The sequence below is a fragment of the Mus caroli genome, chromosome 11 (genome assembly GCF_900094665.2).
Source record: "Mus caroli chromosome 11, CAROLI_EIJ_v1.1, whole genome shotgun sequence".
Classification (NCBI taxonomy): domain Eukaryota; kingdom Metazoa; phylum Chordata; class Mammalia; order Rodentia; family Muridae; genus Mus; species Mus caroli.
Genome location: NC_034580.1, coordinates 55,881,452 through 55,896,911, shown reverse-complemented (window position 1 = coordinate 55,896,911; position 15,460 = coordinate 55,881,452). Strand labels below are relative to the sequence as shown.

The 15,460-nt window shown below is 51.1% G+C and overlaps 1 protein-coding gene across 1 annotated transcript in view; it reads right to left on the bottom strand.

Annotated features, from left to right (window-relative positions):
- Nucleotides 1-344: 344 nt before the first annotated feature.
- The window catches only part of Kcnj12 (potassium voltage-gated channel subfamily J member 12), a 46,738-nt gene continuing 31,622 nt past the window's right edge, over nucleotides 345-15,460 (bottom strand). The window contains exon 2 of the mRNA XM_021177732.2: nucleotides 345-2,068. Coding sequence (XP_021033391.1) covers nucleotides 729-2,012 — 1,284 coding nt within the window. The 5' untranslated portion in view covers nucleotides 2,013-2,068 and the 3' untranslated portion in view covers nucleotides 345-728. The remainder of the gene's footprint in view (nucleotides 2,069-15,460) is intronic.

The following is a 15,460-nucleotide window of genomic DNA, read 5'->3' as shown; positions in this document are numbered from 1 at the left end:
GTGTCTAAACCCAGCCCTGAGGCAGCTGAGGTACAACAACATCAAACAGAAGAGCAAGCCAGATTCACCCTAGTGGGCCCCACCCCCAAGAGACATCCAGACACTTTATTAGAATCGTTAACATGGTCACAAGCAGCCTGATTCATCCTTAAGCATGACAACTTGCTTAAGGCCCTGGCCCACGTGAGGGAGAAAACAGACCTCTGAGAGCCCTCAGGGTTCTCTGTCCAGCTGCTTGCCTGGCAGCGCTGAGTAGAATTCCAACTGTCCCCACACCAGGAATTTTAAAAATTGAACCACCTGTGTTTTGTGTTTTCTTGTGTTTTGTGGGGTGGGTTTTTTTTATTGTTTGTTTGTTTGTTTTTGTTTGTAAACAGTCTTGCCCAAGTTAAAAACCAATGAAGTGTACATACACAGCCTCCTTCCACCAGGGCTGGGGACCTGCTCCTAAAGCCTCCAGCAGAGTCCCTAACTCCTGAGCAACCCTACCCCAAGAAGTCACCTCCTTGCCCATGGGTATACATCAGCCTCTGAGGCCGTGAGCCGGTCATTTTGGCCATCCACGCTCCCGCAAACTTTCCCAAGCTATTGCGAAAAAACATGAAAAAGACTAAGATGCTACTGAGTCTGTGACCCGAGGCTTTCGGCCTGCTCTGCTCAAACGCAGGTCCCCAAGGGACATGGGACCTATTGTGGTCAGGGTGGTGCCGCATCTAAGCCAAGGGCATTCAAATCTCCGACTCCCGTCTGTAGGGCCGTTCAAGGGCAGCGCTGCTGGCCTGCAGTCTGTCAAAGTCATGCTCTGGCTGAGGGCTGCGGCCATCCCGGTCGGTAGCCACCTCGTCCTCCTCATCTCTGCTCAGGAAGGCCAGCTCATTCTCATAGCAGAAAGAGTTGGCGCTAGGCAGGAGAAACTTGTTCTCCACCAGGTCCTTGGCGCTGCAGCGGGGAGTAGACGGCACCTCGTAGGTCTTGTGGAAGTGTGAATAGTCAATCTTGTACTGGTTCTTCTCTTCGAAGAGCACTGGCTCAAAGCGGTGGCCCCACAGGATCTCATTAGCCAAGTAGGAACTGCGAGCCTGTGTGGTCATGGCTGTGGCCTCTACCATGCCCTCCAGGATGACCACAATCTCAAAGTCGTCTGTCTCGAGGTCCTGACGGCTAATGCCAAACAGTGGGCTGGCCTCATCAATCTCGTGCAAGATGGTGATGGGTGATACCAGGAAGATACGGTCTAGGCCCTTGTCAAAGCCGACATCAATGTCAATCTGGTCCAGTGGGATGTACTCACCCTCCTCTGTGACCCTGGGCTTGATGAGCTGGGCTCGCACATGGGCCTCCACGATGTGACTCTTACGCAGGTTGCCCACGCGCCACATGAGGCAGAGCTTGCCGTCACGCAGAGCCACCACGGCATTATGGCTGAAAAGCAGAGTCTGTGCACGCTTCTTGGGCCGTGCCATCTTGGCCATGATGGCACCAATCATGAAGGAGTCAATGATGCAGCCCACAATGGACTGCGCCACCACCATGAAGACAGCCACCGGGCACTCTTCAGTCACACAACGTAGCCCGTAGCCAATGGTGGTCTGTGTCTCAATGGAGAAGAGAAAGGCTGCCATGAAGCCGTGGACCTGCAGTACACAGGGTGTACGGCCACGGCCCTCGGCTGGCTCCAGGTCCCCGTGGGCGACAGCAATGACCCAGAAGATGATGCCAAACAGCAACCAGGAGGCAAGAAAGGCCAGAGAGAAGATGAGCAGCATGTAGCGCCAGCGGATGTCCACACACGTGGTAAACATGTCAGCCAGGTAGCGTTGTGACTTCTCGTCCATGTTGGCGAATTCAATGTTGCACTGACCGTTCTTCTTGACGAAGCGGTTGCGGCACCGGCGCCGTGTATGCACCTTGCCATTGCCAAAACCGTTGGCGCCTGACATGGTAACCAGGTGCAGCCCGTCCTCCTCTGATGATACAATGCTGTAGGGGTTGGCCCGACTGGCTGCGGTCATCCCGGGGTCTGGTGGACCCTGGCCTGCCCCCAGGCTGACTCCAGGCGGGGGCACTTCTGCAAAAGAAAGGAGAATAGGTCTGTCTGGGCAGGCATCCAGGGCCGTGACAGTAACTGACAGACACAGCCTCCGTTTAGTCACCACAGATCCCCCGTCTTCCCTCCCACTTGAAGCCTGCTTCTCAATCCACCTTCACAGTTTGGAAAACAGTCTCCCTGGGCTCCCAGAAGCTCCAGCCAGAAACCTTGGCTTCCTCTCAGCTCTTCTAGCTCCAGTACCAAAGGGCCTTGCTTTCACTATATATTCATATTTCCCTTACCCTCATAGCCTAAACCCTGGTCACCTCCAGCCTGGACCAAGGCAGGGGCCATCTCACCAGCTCAATTCATCTGCCTTCCTCCCAGTCCCCTGCGACAGGCACCAGAAGCCTGAAAGGCACCAAATTAAATCCCATCCCTCTTCTACTCACAGTCAGTGACCCCAGGAGCAGCAAGGTCTGTACAGGCAGGCCAGGCAGGCCCATGGCCTGTTGCCCAGCCGAATACACACACACACACCCCACACACACATGCTCTCCCCTCCACACCCCCTCACACTCTCCCCAGCCCACCCCTGATATCTACACACACACCCTCTCACTCCCTCGCCCCCCACACCTGCTACACACACACACACACACACATGCTACACCCCTGACTCTCTCACACACACACAGGCTCCACACACACCCCCTCCCACAGCCACGCTGCTGTGCATCAGGCTCTGCTCTCATGATGTCACCACAGGCCTCCTCATGCCCTAGAAGTAACACACACATAATCCTGACCCACACACTGCACACTCCAACACAGACCCTCAAGTGGAATAGCAACAGCAACAGTCATAACAGCTGTGACACTGGTCAGCTCCCTCACATCAAGCCATTTATGTCACCCACTGCCCTATCCCAGGTCTAAGCAGGTCTGCCAGGCTCCAGGCCTCGGTATGTCTGACATTCCGTGTTCATTCTGCTTGTCCTCTAGAAGCCCAGAGCATCCACTAATCACCCGTAGGCTACACCCGTTTCGTTTCTATCATGGGGTCACATGATATAAAAGGTAGCCCTAGGGTAGAACAGACATCTTCTCCCATCTCTGCTGTGGACCACAGGACCACAGCCCCCACACATGTTACTTGCTTCCATGACCACTTTTGACCTCCTACATAACTCCAGGCCAGCCTAGCACACAGTCCTCCCAGAGGAGGCTGGAGGAATGGTGCAGTGGCCAGAACAAACTCATTTCTCAGGCCCAGGCTTTGCACACTCCCCATTGCTCCACAAGGGCTGGTGCTAAGCTAAACCAGGGACCACAGCATGCCTAGCCCCATAGACTCTAGCCTGTCTCAGCTGGGCTGAGCTGAAAGTGAGTATCCACCACGGACGTAGCAGAACACTGATGATCTGAACATGCTGTATCTTCCCATCACACGGTGCCATACACCTCAAGACCTACCCAACGACACATCAATTTAGAGCCCAGTAAAACCTCAAAGCCCTCGATCACCTGACATCACTAGGAAGACAGAGATCCCAGAAGAAGATCCCAGGGTAGCTGGGCACCTGGGGCAGGCCAGATACTATCAAACCTTCCTGCCCTTGGACCCTTGAGGAGCTCTGCCCCATTTTTTCAGAGCTCAGAACAGGAAGACACTTGCCCAATGTCTATAAGCAGAGATAACAATGCTGGAATTCAAGCCCATCTGGACAGCACAATCCCTGGCCACATCTACATCAGAGGTTCAGAGGGACATGGCCTGCACACTCTGCCACCGACAGAGGCATGGGTGGAGACCAGTAGACCAGACAGCTCAGGAAGGATTCCCAGGGTCTATGTCATGAGCCATAGTGCTACTGCCTGGCAGACACAGACATAGCTATGAAGCTTGAGAGCCACAGAAAGAGTTTGTCAGGCGTGGGGCAAAACACAGCCAAGAGCCTCAAGACATCCTTTAATGGCCATGGAGAGTTTTTAAAGGGTAAAGTACTCCCAACCAAGACATACGGGCTTCAACAGGAGAGTCGAGATCCAACCCTCATGTCTAATGCAAGGTATCCTACCACAGAACCTCAGGCCCTATAGGGCCACCTGTCTTCACTTCCTCCCCTACAGCTGTTTCCATCTACCACCTCACCATGGGCTTGTTTAGCTGAGGCTCGGGGCTGTAATGGTGGATGCTGTTTCTGTCTAGGCCAGGAGGCAGAGGGTTGACGGGGCTGGGGAACCCGGGGACCATTCTGAGAAGACATCTCAGCCCCGTGTTCCTGAGCCTTCCAGGGGAAGGTGGCCAAGGTTGGGGTACTCAGACGCCGGGGGAAAGCTGCCAGATCCCAGGAGCCAGGCTTGTGTGGCCTAGAGGCCTTGAGGGACGTCCAGCGGGTCATGGTGGCTCTGGCTCGAGCTATGAGCAGCAGCTGGCCTGCAGGGAACAGAATCACAAGAATCAAAGACTGGGGATCCCAGTCTAGAACCCTGCTCCAGGAAAGCAGCCTTGCTTCTGGCTAACCGGTGTACTGCAGCCATTCCTAGAACCACCTAGGCATTGTCACAGATCTGAGAACGCCCACTTCTGTTGATATTCCACCCACACCAGAGAAAATCAACTCGAAGTTTACACCCGATCCACACCTTGAGCCAAGAGAATATGCATGAGCTACAGAAGCAGACAGAGCACTAGGGCATGGAAGCCCCTCACTTGGGGCGTAATGAAGACAGACCCGAAAGAAAGACCCAGAAGCAGAAACTAGCATCACAGACAGACCTAGTGTCAGAAGGAGACCCACACACAAAGGCTTGTGCAAGAAGGTGCTAAAAGATCTCCAAGAACCAGAGGGCAGAGTCTCAGCCAGGGGCAGGCAGGCAGGCAGGCTGGCAGGCTGGCAGGCTGTTGCTCAATGGTCTGTGCAGAGACTTGGGAAGAAAAGGAATGAGGATTTGTTTCATTTGAAGAGGTCTAAGTAAGAAAAGAGTCCAGCACCCCTTTTTCATAGGTGGGGAAGCTGAGGCTAAAGGAGAAAGCAATGCTTAAGCCAACAGCAAGAACCATGTTAGCAAGGCCCAGGCTGGCCAGTGGGAGCTCTGGGCATTGCCAGGAGGGAACAAGTAACTCCATGGAGTACAGTACCTGAACTAGACAAGGAGAATCGCAACTGGATGGCACTCAAAACAAATCCAGGCACAGTGGGCACACACTCCACAGGAGGAAATGACCTGTCCTGGACCTACAGAGACAGATCAGCTTCTTGTCCTGGCATCTTCAGGCACAGCCCCTCAGCATCCAGTAAGCCTGGAGCACTGGCTGGGGCCAGGACTGGAGCTTTGAGCAAAAAGAGCTGCCACCTAACCTAGGGTGGAGCCTGGGAGTCACTGGGAGGTACCTCCGGATGGAGCAGGACATCCCATGCCAGTCTCCAAGACTCTGGGCACCTCAGGTTTCGCTAATATCCGGGAGGAACTGGGACAAGGCTTGGGCCCATATTTCTAAATGTCAGCAAGATGCTGACTGCGAAGATGTGGGCCCTAGAAGAGGAACACCAGGTGAGCCATCTCCCTTAGGCTCCTCCAGAGTGAGGAAAGGGTCAAAATCTATCAAGTGCTGCTACCTGACAGGTGCTCATCTGAAAGTCTCCCATGCTCATTGATTTAATCCCCGTAATGACCATGACGGTTAACCCCCTTTTCCAGGGAGGAAACTGAAGCTCAGGGGATTGAGTCACTTGTCAAGGGCCACACAGAGCTAGGGAGTGGAGTTTCTGTTCTGGAGAGCCTAGATGAAAACAACATCAATTACCTCAGGTCCTGAGGGCAGACTCGGTGACACCATATTCCCTACCAGTTCTCCAGACCCCACAATCCCATTTGGTAATAAAACATACAATACAAACTGCCCCCAAGCTGGCAGACAACAGCAGAATTTTAAGGGACAGAGTTTGGCTAATCAAGCCCCCACATCAAAAGACTCCTTGGAGGTCGCATGTACAGAGAAGGCAAACATGGGGTTGGCTGGGGCCTTTTCCTTCCATGAGTGCCTGTGGCCATTTTCAATAATCAACCACAGAGCTTTTGCCCACTGTACCCGGAGCAGCTAATGTAGTCCCTACCTATCTGTCTTAGCACGAGAGGCTCCCTGCCACCTTCATCACAAGGGACATGAGAGACCAGGCAGGCAGGAGACACAATGTTCTCGCTTGTACCAGGTCCTGCCTAGAAGGTAAACCTGTGGTAGCAGGCAACAGAGAGGGGCACTTACAGGGATGGCCTGGCCAGAGCTAGGGCCACAAAGCCTAGTAAGGAGGTCCATCGGGTTGGTAAGAGCTCAGTATGGGTGTTCGGGGAATGAGAAGTAATCGGGTCAGCTGACATTTCCTTCTTTAGATCTGAGAAGGTGATTCTCTGGCCCCTTTTTCCAAGCCAGATTTCCTGGTCAAATCTTCAGACAATCTTTTCCCCGATCCCCTGTAAACATTCAAGATCAGTGCACACGCTGGACTTCTGCTTCGAGGCCTGTGCTAGGCTTGGGGGAGATAGGCAAGGGGGTGGGTGGGTGAGTGCTGCTCTCCCTTCCCCTAGCCCTCACCACTCCAAGAGTCCTTGCCCTGATTCTAGCAGCCACATCAATGTCTCTTTGCCTAAAACGCTCTCTGGTCATTAGACCACACTCTGCCCAGGCACGGGGCAGGCTGGGACCCAAAACCACTGAGGGTAAGTGGGTAAATGGCTCCACTCCCCACTCCAGGCATGGGAAGCACATGTTCCATGTGTCACCTTGGCTGGACCCTCAGCTGGGAATCCCCAGCCAGTTAGTTCCCCAGCTTGTTCTATCTCCAGTCACCTGCCTGCCCCGTGCAGTAACCCTATCAATAGCATATCCTCCCATACTCCCTCTATCGGTTCCTTCTCTGCCTCGCCTTCCATGCTCACTCCTCTCTGGGATTTCCTCAGCTTGACTCCCATGAAGCTTTCTGGGCTGGTAACTTGTCTCTTGCCCTCTCCTCTAGTGTCTCTCTTCCGCAAAGCCTCGGTGAGCCCCAATTTCCATCCCCCCCCCCCCGGGATGCTCACACCAGCAAAGAAGAAAATAAAGAACCTCTTCCCCAAGGTGTGCCTCAGCCTCTCTCCTCTCCCACCCTTCATTCTATGAAGACCTGGATTCTCTTGTCCCAGTTTCTACCCATTAGGGCCAGAAGCTGCCTGTACATTCCTAGAGTTGCTCTCGGCCTGGCGCCACCTCCCGTCAGCCTCCGAGGCCAGAGAGGCTAGAGTGGGCCCTGACACAGAGAACCTGAGAAACGTTCCTGCTCAATATGCAAAGGCGAAGGCAAAAGCTCAGACTGGAAGGATGAGGAGGGATAGAGCCATGAATGAGGAGACAGATATATGCACAAGTGGGTGGTCAAGCAGATGGAGGGATAAACTGGGCTGACAGATGTGTGGGCGTCTGGAGAGGAGTGACCAGATACTGGGTGGTTTGGGGGTGGCTGGGTGGCTGAGCAGATGAATGGGTAAAGGAAGTGAGTAATGAATGAAAGGGCTGGGCAGCTAACAAGTTAGAGCGGATGATGAGATCAATAGGTGTTCTGGTGGTCAGATGAATGGATGGATGGGTGTGTGGGTGGGGTAAGGTGGGGAGGGTCTGCAGGGTGAGGGGTAGAAATCAGGTGAGCGTGGGAGGTGGGGGTGAGAGGATGCATGTCAGACAGACAGGGTGTCTGGGGCTACTGGATGGATACCAACAGCTGGCTAAGTAGGGAGAAGACACCATCGAGGAGTGAGAGGAGGTACCATCAAGACTCCATCCATGGATGGTGAGCTGTCCAAGTACGCATCAGGACCTCGACCACACCTGGAGCTGTCTCTAGAGCCGAGCTGCAGCTGCCGTCTTCACGAATAACCAAACAGCTGCAGCTAGCGCTTGATCCCACTGGTAAGGATGGGGCCTCCAGTTGCTCCTAGACCTACAGTGAGCTGAGCAGAGTTACCGTAGATGCTGATAGTCTCCTCAGATGGCCCAGAAGTCATAACTCTCACCCCAGATGCCTTCACAGCACGGCAGCTCAAACCAGGACACCAGGACACCACCACTGGAACAGGGCAGAACAAGAAAACCTCCCCTGATGATCGAGAGAGCCATGGCGCACACCAGGCCCGGGTAGGCACCTCACACACATCATCTTTCAGAATCCTCATGGAGGGGGAGGGGGGCACAGGACTGGAATGGCTACCCTTCCCTTTTCAGAGAAACGGCAATGTCTCCAGGGTCATGAAGAGGCTTGGGGTGCTATGCTTGTGTTCAAGCCACTCCTGCCAGGCTTCCCCAATGCCACCCCCAGGCATCTGTGGAGAGTGTGATGGATGGCATTTTCGTGGTCGGTGTGTGGGCGAGTGAATGAATGAGTACAGGAGGGCGGGGTTGGATGAGTGGCACAGATGAACAGATAGGAAAGTGAATCGGAGCACAGGGACCATTTCAAAGGGGCAGACAGGAGCTTGCCTCGGTGCACACCCACCCTACAGTGTCCAGAATCCGTTTTCCATCTGTCAAAGGGACCCCTGCCTGCCAACCTATCTGCCAAGTGGGCTTGGGGAGAAGATGATGCAAAGGGCTCTGAGAGCCTCTGAGGCCAGGACTTTGAGATGTTGTCACCTTCTCCACCTCCCAGGCAGAATTCACGGGGGACGCCCAAGTCTGCTTTGTCACACTGGCTTTTCTGGCTGGGATTGAAGAAATGATTGGTGAGTCACCCCCACATTCTAAGCCTCTGGGGCAAGCGACAATGGTAGTTTTGGAGACACAGAGTTATATTCTAATCGGGGGATCTTCCACTTACAAGCCGTGTGGCCCTGGGGGGTCACTTCCCCTGTCTATAAGCTTCTCCACCTTCACTGATGCCTTACACCCAGTGTCTGCCTCTTGGCCCTTCTAGCCTAAGAAACCAAGACTCAAGAGGCTGGAACAAATGTCACACAACTGGGAATGTCCATGGCAGGGACATCCTACCTGTGAACTGTGAGTGAGTCCAAACTGTGCTTGGATCTATGAGCTCTGCTCATTACAGCCCAGCCTTGAAGGACAGTTCCTCCCCCTGGACATAACAGGAAATTAAGACTATGGGGTTAGGCCATATCCCAGTTACCCACATCAGAACTCTATATGGAGGAGATGACTGCCACAGGACAATAGAAGCTAAAGAAGGTTCAGGAGAAGAGTCAGGGCTGAGAACTGTGGATAGTTTGTTCCCCCCACTTCCTGTTGGTCACCTGGCTGGTCCCAGGTTCTCTCAAGCTGACTCCCTACTAGGGCTTGCCCCAGACTCACAATTCCAGTTCTCCTGATTGTTCCTCTCTATATAAGGAAACCGAGGCTTGTTACAAAGAAGTGACTTGCCCGAGGTCACCAAACCAGGGGGTGGTGGCCTCAGGTTTATGGAAACATTGTCCAGGGCCCCTACCTCACCCTACCCTGCAGCAGCTATAGCAACCTACCAATAAACTGGCCCCTCAGTTCACCAGGAATGCATTCCCAGGAGCAGTCACCATCCCAAATTAGAAAGCTGGGAGCACAGAGCAAGGCTCTCTAGATTTGAGGGTTGGGCCCCAAACAGTTGCCAGCCAGTGAGGGCAAGGCTCAGCTGGCCCAGGCCTCTTGTCATGCTAAGCCTGGGAGGCAAGGCTCTGGAGCAGGCAGGTACTTCCTGAGGTTCAGGTGACACTGCCAGTCTCCAGCCAATATTCCCATGGAACTAAGCATGCCACCAGGAAGTGAGAGTCAGGCACAAGGCGGGGAACAGGGCCTGGCCCAACTAGGAGTAAACGGGAGCATGATAGGCAAACAGTGATCTGGAGGGGCCCTTCCCTGACGTCAGACTCCACACACCTCAGCAAGTATCATGTGATAAACAGAATCCTAGCTCCCACTCTTGGCACGCAGTGGCTGCGTGGCAAGTCAGGGTCCTCGCCAGTGTTGAAGAGAGTTGGCTCAGATGTGACACCCCAGATGTGTCCCCACCTGAACAGCTGAGAACAGAAAGGAGGTCCCAGGTACTTGTCTGGATATCCCTTAAAAGACACCCAGCATCTCCCCAGGGTAGACTCAGCCCTCTTGCTCCCCACTGCCAGGGTATCTGAGCCCCAGAGAGTACCCCTCAAGCTCTGACTGGATAAGCCTAGAGATGAGTGGGACACTAACCCCAGCGACTGGCTATGCTGGGTGGCCAGGAGGAGTGAACAGTACCCTGTGAGCCTGAGGTTAAAGCCAGGGCTCTGTTGTGGCCCCACCAGGGTAGACAACGGGCACCAGATGCCAGGGAATGTTTCTAGGATATTTTTATCTTGAGAACATCCTTTGGGGATGGAGGGGGGGACAGAGTGTCCTTGGCTCCAGGCCCCTGGGAGCATCAAAGGACAGGGACTTCTGAATACCCTCTGCCAGGATATCAACAATTACAAGGCCTCATCCTAGGGTAAGGGACACCTGGCCAGTATTTGGGTTTCGTGGGCCTCTGGGTTCTATTCCAGCTTGCTGTGTGTCCCAAGGAGGCAGGTCTCTGCCCCTGCGGCTGTTCCACCTTTTCTGGGCCTGATCAATGCTAGCTCAGAACTGGTCACTTAAGGAAGACAAGGTGGACCTCAGATTTCATTGGATGGCTTACCAGCAAGGAAGAAGGCCAAGCAGCTAGATTAGAGCCACACCAGAGTCCTGGGAGCCTGGAGGGATGGGGGTGAGGGTAATCTGGGCTATGGTGGAGAACTCAGAGCATCCCAGATGAATGTCATTAAGCCTGGGAGAAGTACACAGGCATAGGGACCATCCAGACTGAGATGGCAAAATAGCAGCAAGGGTGAGGGTGCAAGGGATGCCTGTGACCCTGAGAGTCCCCATGATCTGAAAGCAGAATCCAGCTCTGCTGCCCACTGTGGGCCTTGGCAAGCTCTTCCACCTCTGAACGTCCATGAGCCTGCCAGCAAAGCCAGGGGCTTTCTGACCCAGCATCTCAGCACACTACGGAACCTAGGGCTGAGAAAGTCTGAAGGAGCACACTGTTGCCATCCTAATTGCAGGGACGGTGAATATGCATGGAGAGTTCCAAAGAAAATGGGCTCCGCTCCAAGGTTACACTAATAGATGAAAGAGATGGAGGCCAGAGAAGCCTGCATGCCACACTGACGAGCGTGGGCTCCATCTCAAGAGATATGCAGATCTCCAGAGCCACGATAGAACCTGAACGTTTTAACAGTTTCAGCCAAGTCGACTGAATGTGTGCCCCTTCCTGTGTAGCCTTGGGCAAGGCACATCACTTCTCTGAACTCAGTTTTCATACCTCCGGAACAAGACTAATAATAGCATCAGTCTCATGGGGCTGGGACCGGCTCTCAGTGAGTCAGCCCATGGGGATTGCCTACAGGAAAATCTGCCCAGTCTCTCTGCCCATCACAGACCAGAAAGCTCACGGGCCAACCCCTACCACAGGAAGGAGGATCAGATGGCCGGATGGGTATGAACCCCAAGCGAGGGGCCCAAGGGACAAAGGCCTGCCAAAGTCTAACTTACTTGGTGTCTCTTTTCAACTAATCTAAGTCTCCGACATTTCCTGAGCACCTCATATGGGAACATAGGAGCAAGGACTTTAGAGAGAGAAGAAGCCTGAAGAATTTGCCAACATAAAAATGTTTATTGGCTGGGCAGCAATGGCGCATGCCTTTAACCCCAGCCACTGGAGGAACAGCAGAGGAGGGCAGAGGCAGGCAAATATCTGAGTTCAAGGCCAGCCTAGTCTACAGAATGAGTTCCAGGACAGCCAGGGCTATACAGAGAAACCCTGTCTCCAAACGCCCCACCACCACCACCACCACCACCACCACCACCACCACCACCACCAAAAATAAATGTCCAACAGAGCTGGAGAAATGGTTCAGCAGTTAAGAGGATTTCAAGTTCAATTTCCGGCACCTATGTTGGGTGGCTCACAATCTCCAGCTCCAGGGGATTCAGAACATTGATACACACATACATACATACCCACATACCCACATACACACATACACACACACACAGACACACACATAATATACAAACACACACACACACATACATACACATACACACAAACAAACACACACACTAAAAATAATTATAAATAAATCTTCACAAGCTTTTGGTGTGCTGCTTATCCAACCTATCATACTAAGAAAAAGAGCAAATGATAATGATCCATTAACTGCTGGGTGGATAAGGAAGATGTGTATAAAAACAGTGGAATATTACTCAGCTGTAAAGAAAGACGAGGGACTTACAGGAAGTTCCATGTGTGGCATTCTCTTCACGAGATGGTACAGGCCCAGGAAAGGACCAGATCTGACTGAGGACAAGGTCATAGATACACAGGGAATTCTGTGGCTCAGTGAAAGCTGCAGACCCAAGCAGGAGGCCTGAGCTAACACAGGACAAGACCTGACCCTCAGAGGGGGACTGGTGACAGAATCTCTGACCCTAAACACCAGACCTGCAGAAGGAAATGGCACCTGAACCCTACTGTGACTTTAGCCATCTCCTGAACATTGCAAATGCCAGCACAGAAAGAAAAGGGGAGACTTGCGTTCATACAAAATACAGGAGAGAAAAAGAACTCAACCAACAAACTAACAGATGGGCCAGCCCCAGGACAGAACTCACAGAACGTAAGAAAACAGAGACACCTCTCTCAGAGATCACTAAGCCCATAGTGACTCCGAATAAGAAAAACCTGGAAGAACTTCCAGTCAAAGAATTTTTTAAAATAATTATAATTATAATGCAACAACCCAACGATGACATGAGTGTATTCCAGGAGAACAAATGCAAAGGGCTGGATGAAAGAAGGAAGTCAATCCAAGATATAAAAATCGAATTCAATAGAGAGATAGAATCACTGAAGGAAAAAAAAACCCTGAAATTATGTCAGAAATGAAAACTCAATAAGCCAAATTAAAAGCTGAGGAGCGAGCCTCAGCAGCAGAGTGGATCACGGGAAACAGAACACCAAGGCTGCAAGAGAAGAGGAAAGACTGAACCATTTGTAAAGATCTCTGATAAAAAAAGAAAAACACAGACAGAATACGAGAGGCCTCTGGGACGCCCCGGGAAGATCAAATCTTCCAGTGATGGGCATAGTGGAAGACATCAGCACCAAAGGTATAGAAAATATTGTCAATAAAGCCAAAGAAGAAAATTTCCCAAGTAGAGGTGCCAGCCAGGTTCCAAGAAACCTTCTGGACAGCAAAGGGTTGGGATGGGAAAAGAAACTCCCCCACACCATATTATGACTAACACTAAAGATAAAGACAAGTGGAAGGTATTGAAAGCTGCATGAGAGACGGATCACTCATGAAGGCACGTCCATCGGGATAATACCTGATTATTTTGGAAATAGTAAGACCAGAGGAGCCTTGAAGGGTGTACTAAATGCTTTGAAAGACCACAACTGCCAATCTATACTATAAATTATAGCCATAACATATACCTGTTAAAATTAAGAAATTAAAACATTCTATAATAAGCCAGATTTAAGGAATTTATTTTCTCTAAGTCAGTACTGCCGAGGCCACTGGAAGGAAAACTTTAGTCTGAAAAGAAGGATAAACACGTCCAAAAGGCTACGGAGAATAAATAAACAGAGCTAGGACATGTGATCAAAGATCTAAGAAAACACCACAAAAGGACAGGAATTAGTCCTTTCCATAATAACTCTCAGTAGTAATGGACTCAATTCCCCAATAAAAAGACACAGGCGGTGGTGGAGGATGCCTTTAATCCCATCACTCAGGAGGCAAAGGCCAGGAGATCTCTGAGTTTGAGGCCAATCTGGTCCACAGAGTGAGTTCCAGGACAGCCAAGGCTGTGCACAGAGAAATCCTTTCTCAAAACACCGGCCCTTGGAGCTGGAGAGGTGGCTCAGCACCGACTGTTCTTCCAGAGGTCCAGTTCAATTCCCAGAAACCACATGGTGACTCACAACCATTTGTAATGGGGTCCAATATCCTCTTCTGCTGTGTCCAAAGACAGTGACAGTGTACTCACATACATAAAATAAATAAACTCTTAAATAAAAAGACACCCTCCCTCCCCGAAAAAGACACAGACTAGCAGACTGAATTAGGAAATGTGACCCATCTCTTTTCTGCCTCCAAGAAACATACCTCACCACCTCAGGGTAAAAGGGTGGGAAAAAGGAATTCCAGGGCTGGAGAGATGGCTCAGTGGTTAAGAGCACTGACTGCACTTCCTAAGGTCCTGAGTTCAAATCCCAGCAACCACATGGTGGCTCACAACCATCTGTAATGAGATCTGATGCCCTCTTCTGGTGTCTGAAGATTGCAACAGTGTACTCACATATAATAAATAAATCTTTAAAAAAAGAAAAAAAGAAAAAGGAATTCCAAACAAATGGAACTAGAAACAAGAAAGCAAGACCATCCTATTATCTGATTTCAAACAGATTTCAAACCAACATAGTCGGAGGAGATAAAGAGGAACACTTCACACTCACCGGGAAAAAACCCATCAAGAAGACATTTCAATCACACACACACACACACACACCCCAAATACAGGTGCATCCAGTTTCATAAAACAAACATAAAGCCATAAACTAACCCCAACACTGTGGCTGTGGGTGACTTTAATACTCCACTTTCATCAGCTGGCAGGTCGTTCCACACAAGCAATTAAAAGTATACATTCTGGGCTGGTGATCTGGCTCAGTGGGGAGGAGCATTGACTGCTCTTCTGAAGGTCCTGAGTTCAAATCCCAGCAACCACATGGTGGCTCACAACCATCTGTAATGAGATCTGATGCCCTCTTCTGGTGTGTCTGAAGTCAGCTACAGTGTACTCACATATAATAAGTAAATCTTTTTTTAAAAAAAACAGTATACATTCTTCTCAATAGCCCATGGGGTCTTCTCTGAAACTGACCACAAATTAGAACACAAAGCGAGTCCCCAATCCAGGAAGACTGAGATGTCATCTGTATCCTAAACCTGACCGCAATGGGTTAAAGCTAGGTGTCACCGGCAATGGTGACCCCAGAAAGCACATGAACTTGTGGAAGCTGAAGAGCACACCAGTGAATGATGGACAGGTCACTGGAGAAATCAAGAAGAAAATCATAGATTCCTAGAATAGAATGAAAATGAAAACACGGAGTTCTTAGGAAGTCAGTCTTAGGAGGAGGGTTTTCAGTTAGCAATGTGTGCCTACATCAAAAGTTGGAAAGATCTCAAATACATTAATATTCCATCTTAAGGCCTTGGAAGAGCAAGAGTAAACTAAACCCCTAACACTAGGTGAGAAAAATTAACAACGTCAGAACAGAAATTCACAAATTCATTAAACAAAGAATTAGCAAATTGAAGACTAAAGACTTTCAGAAGACG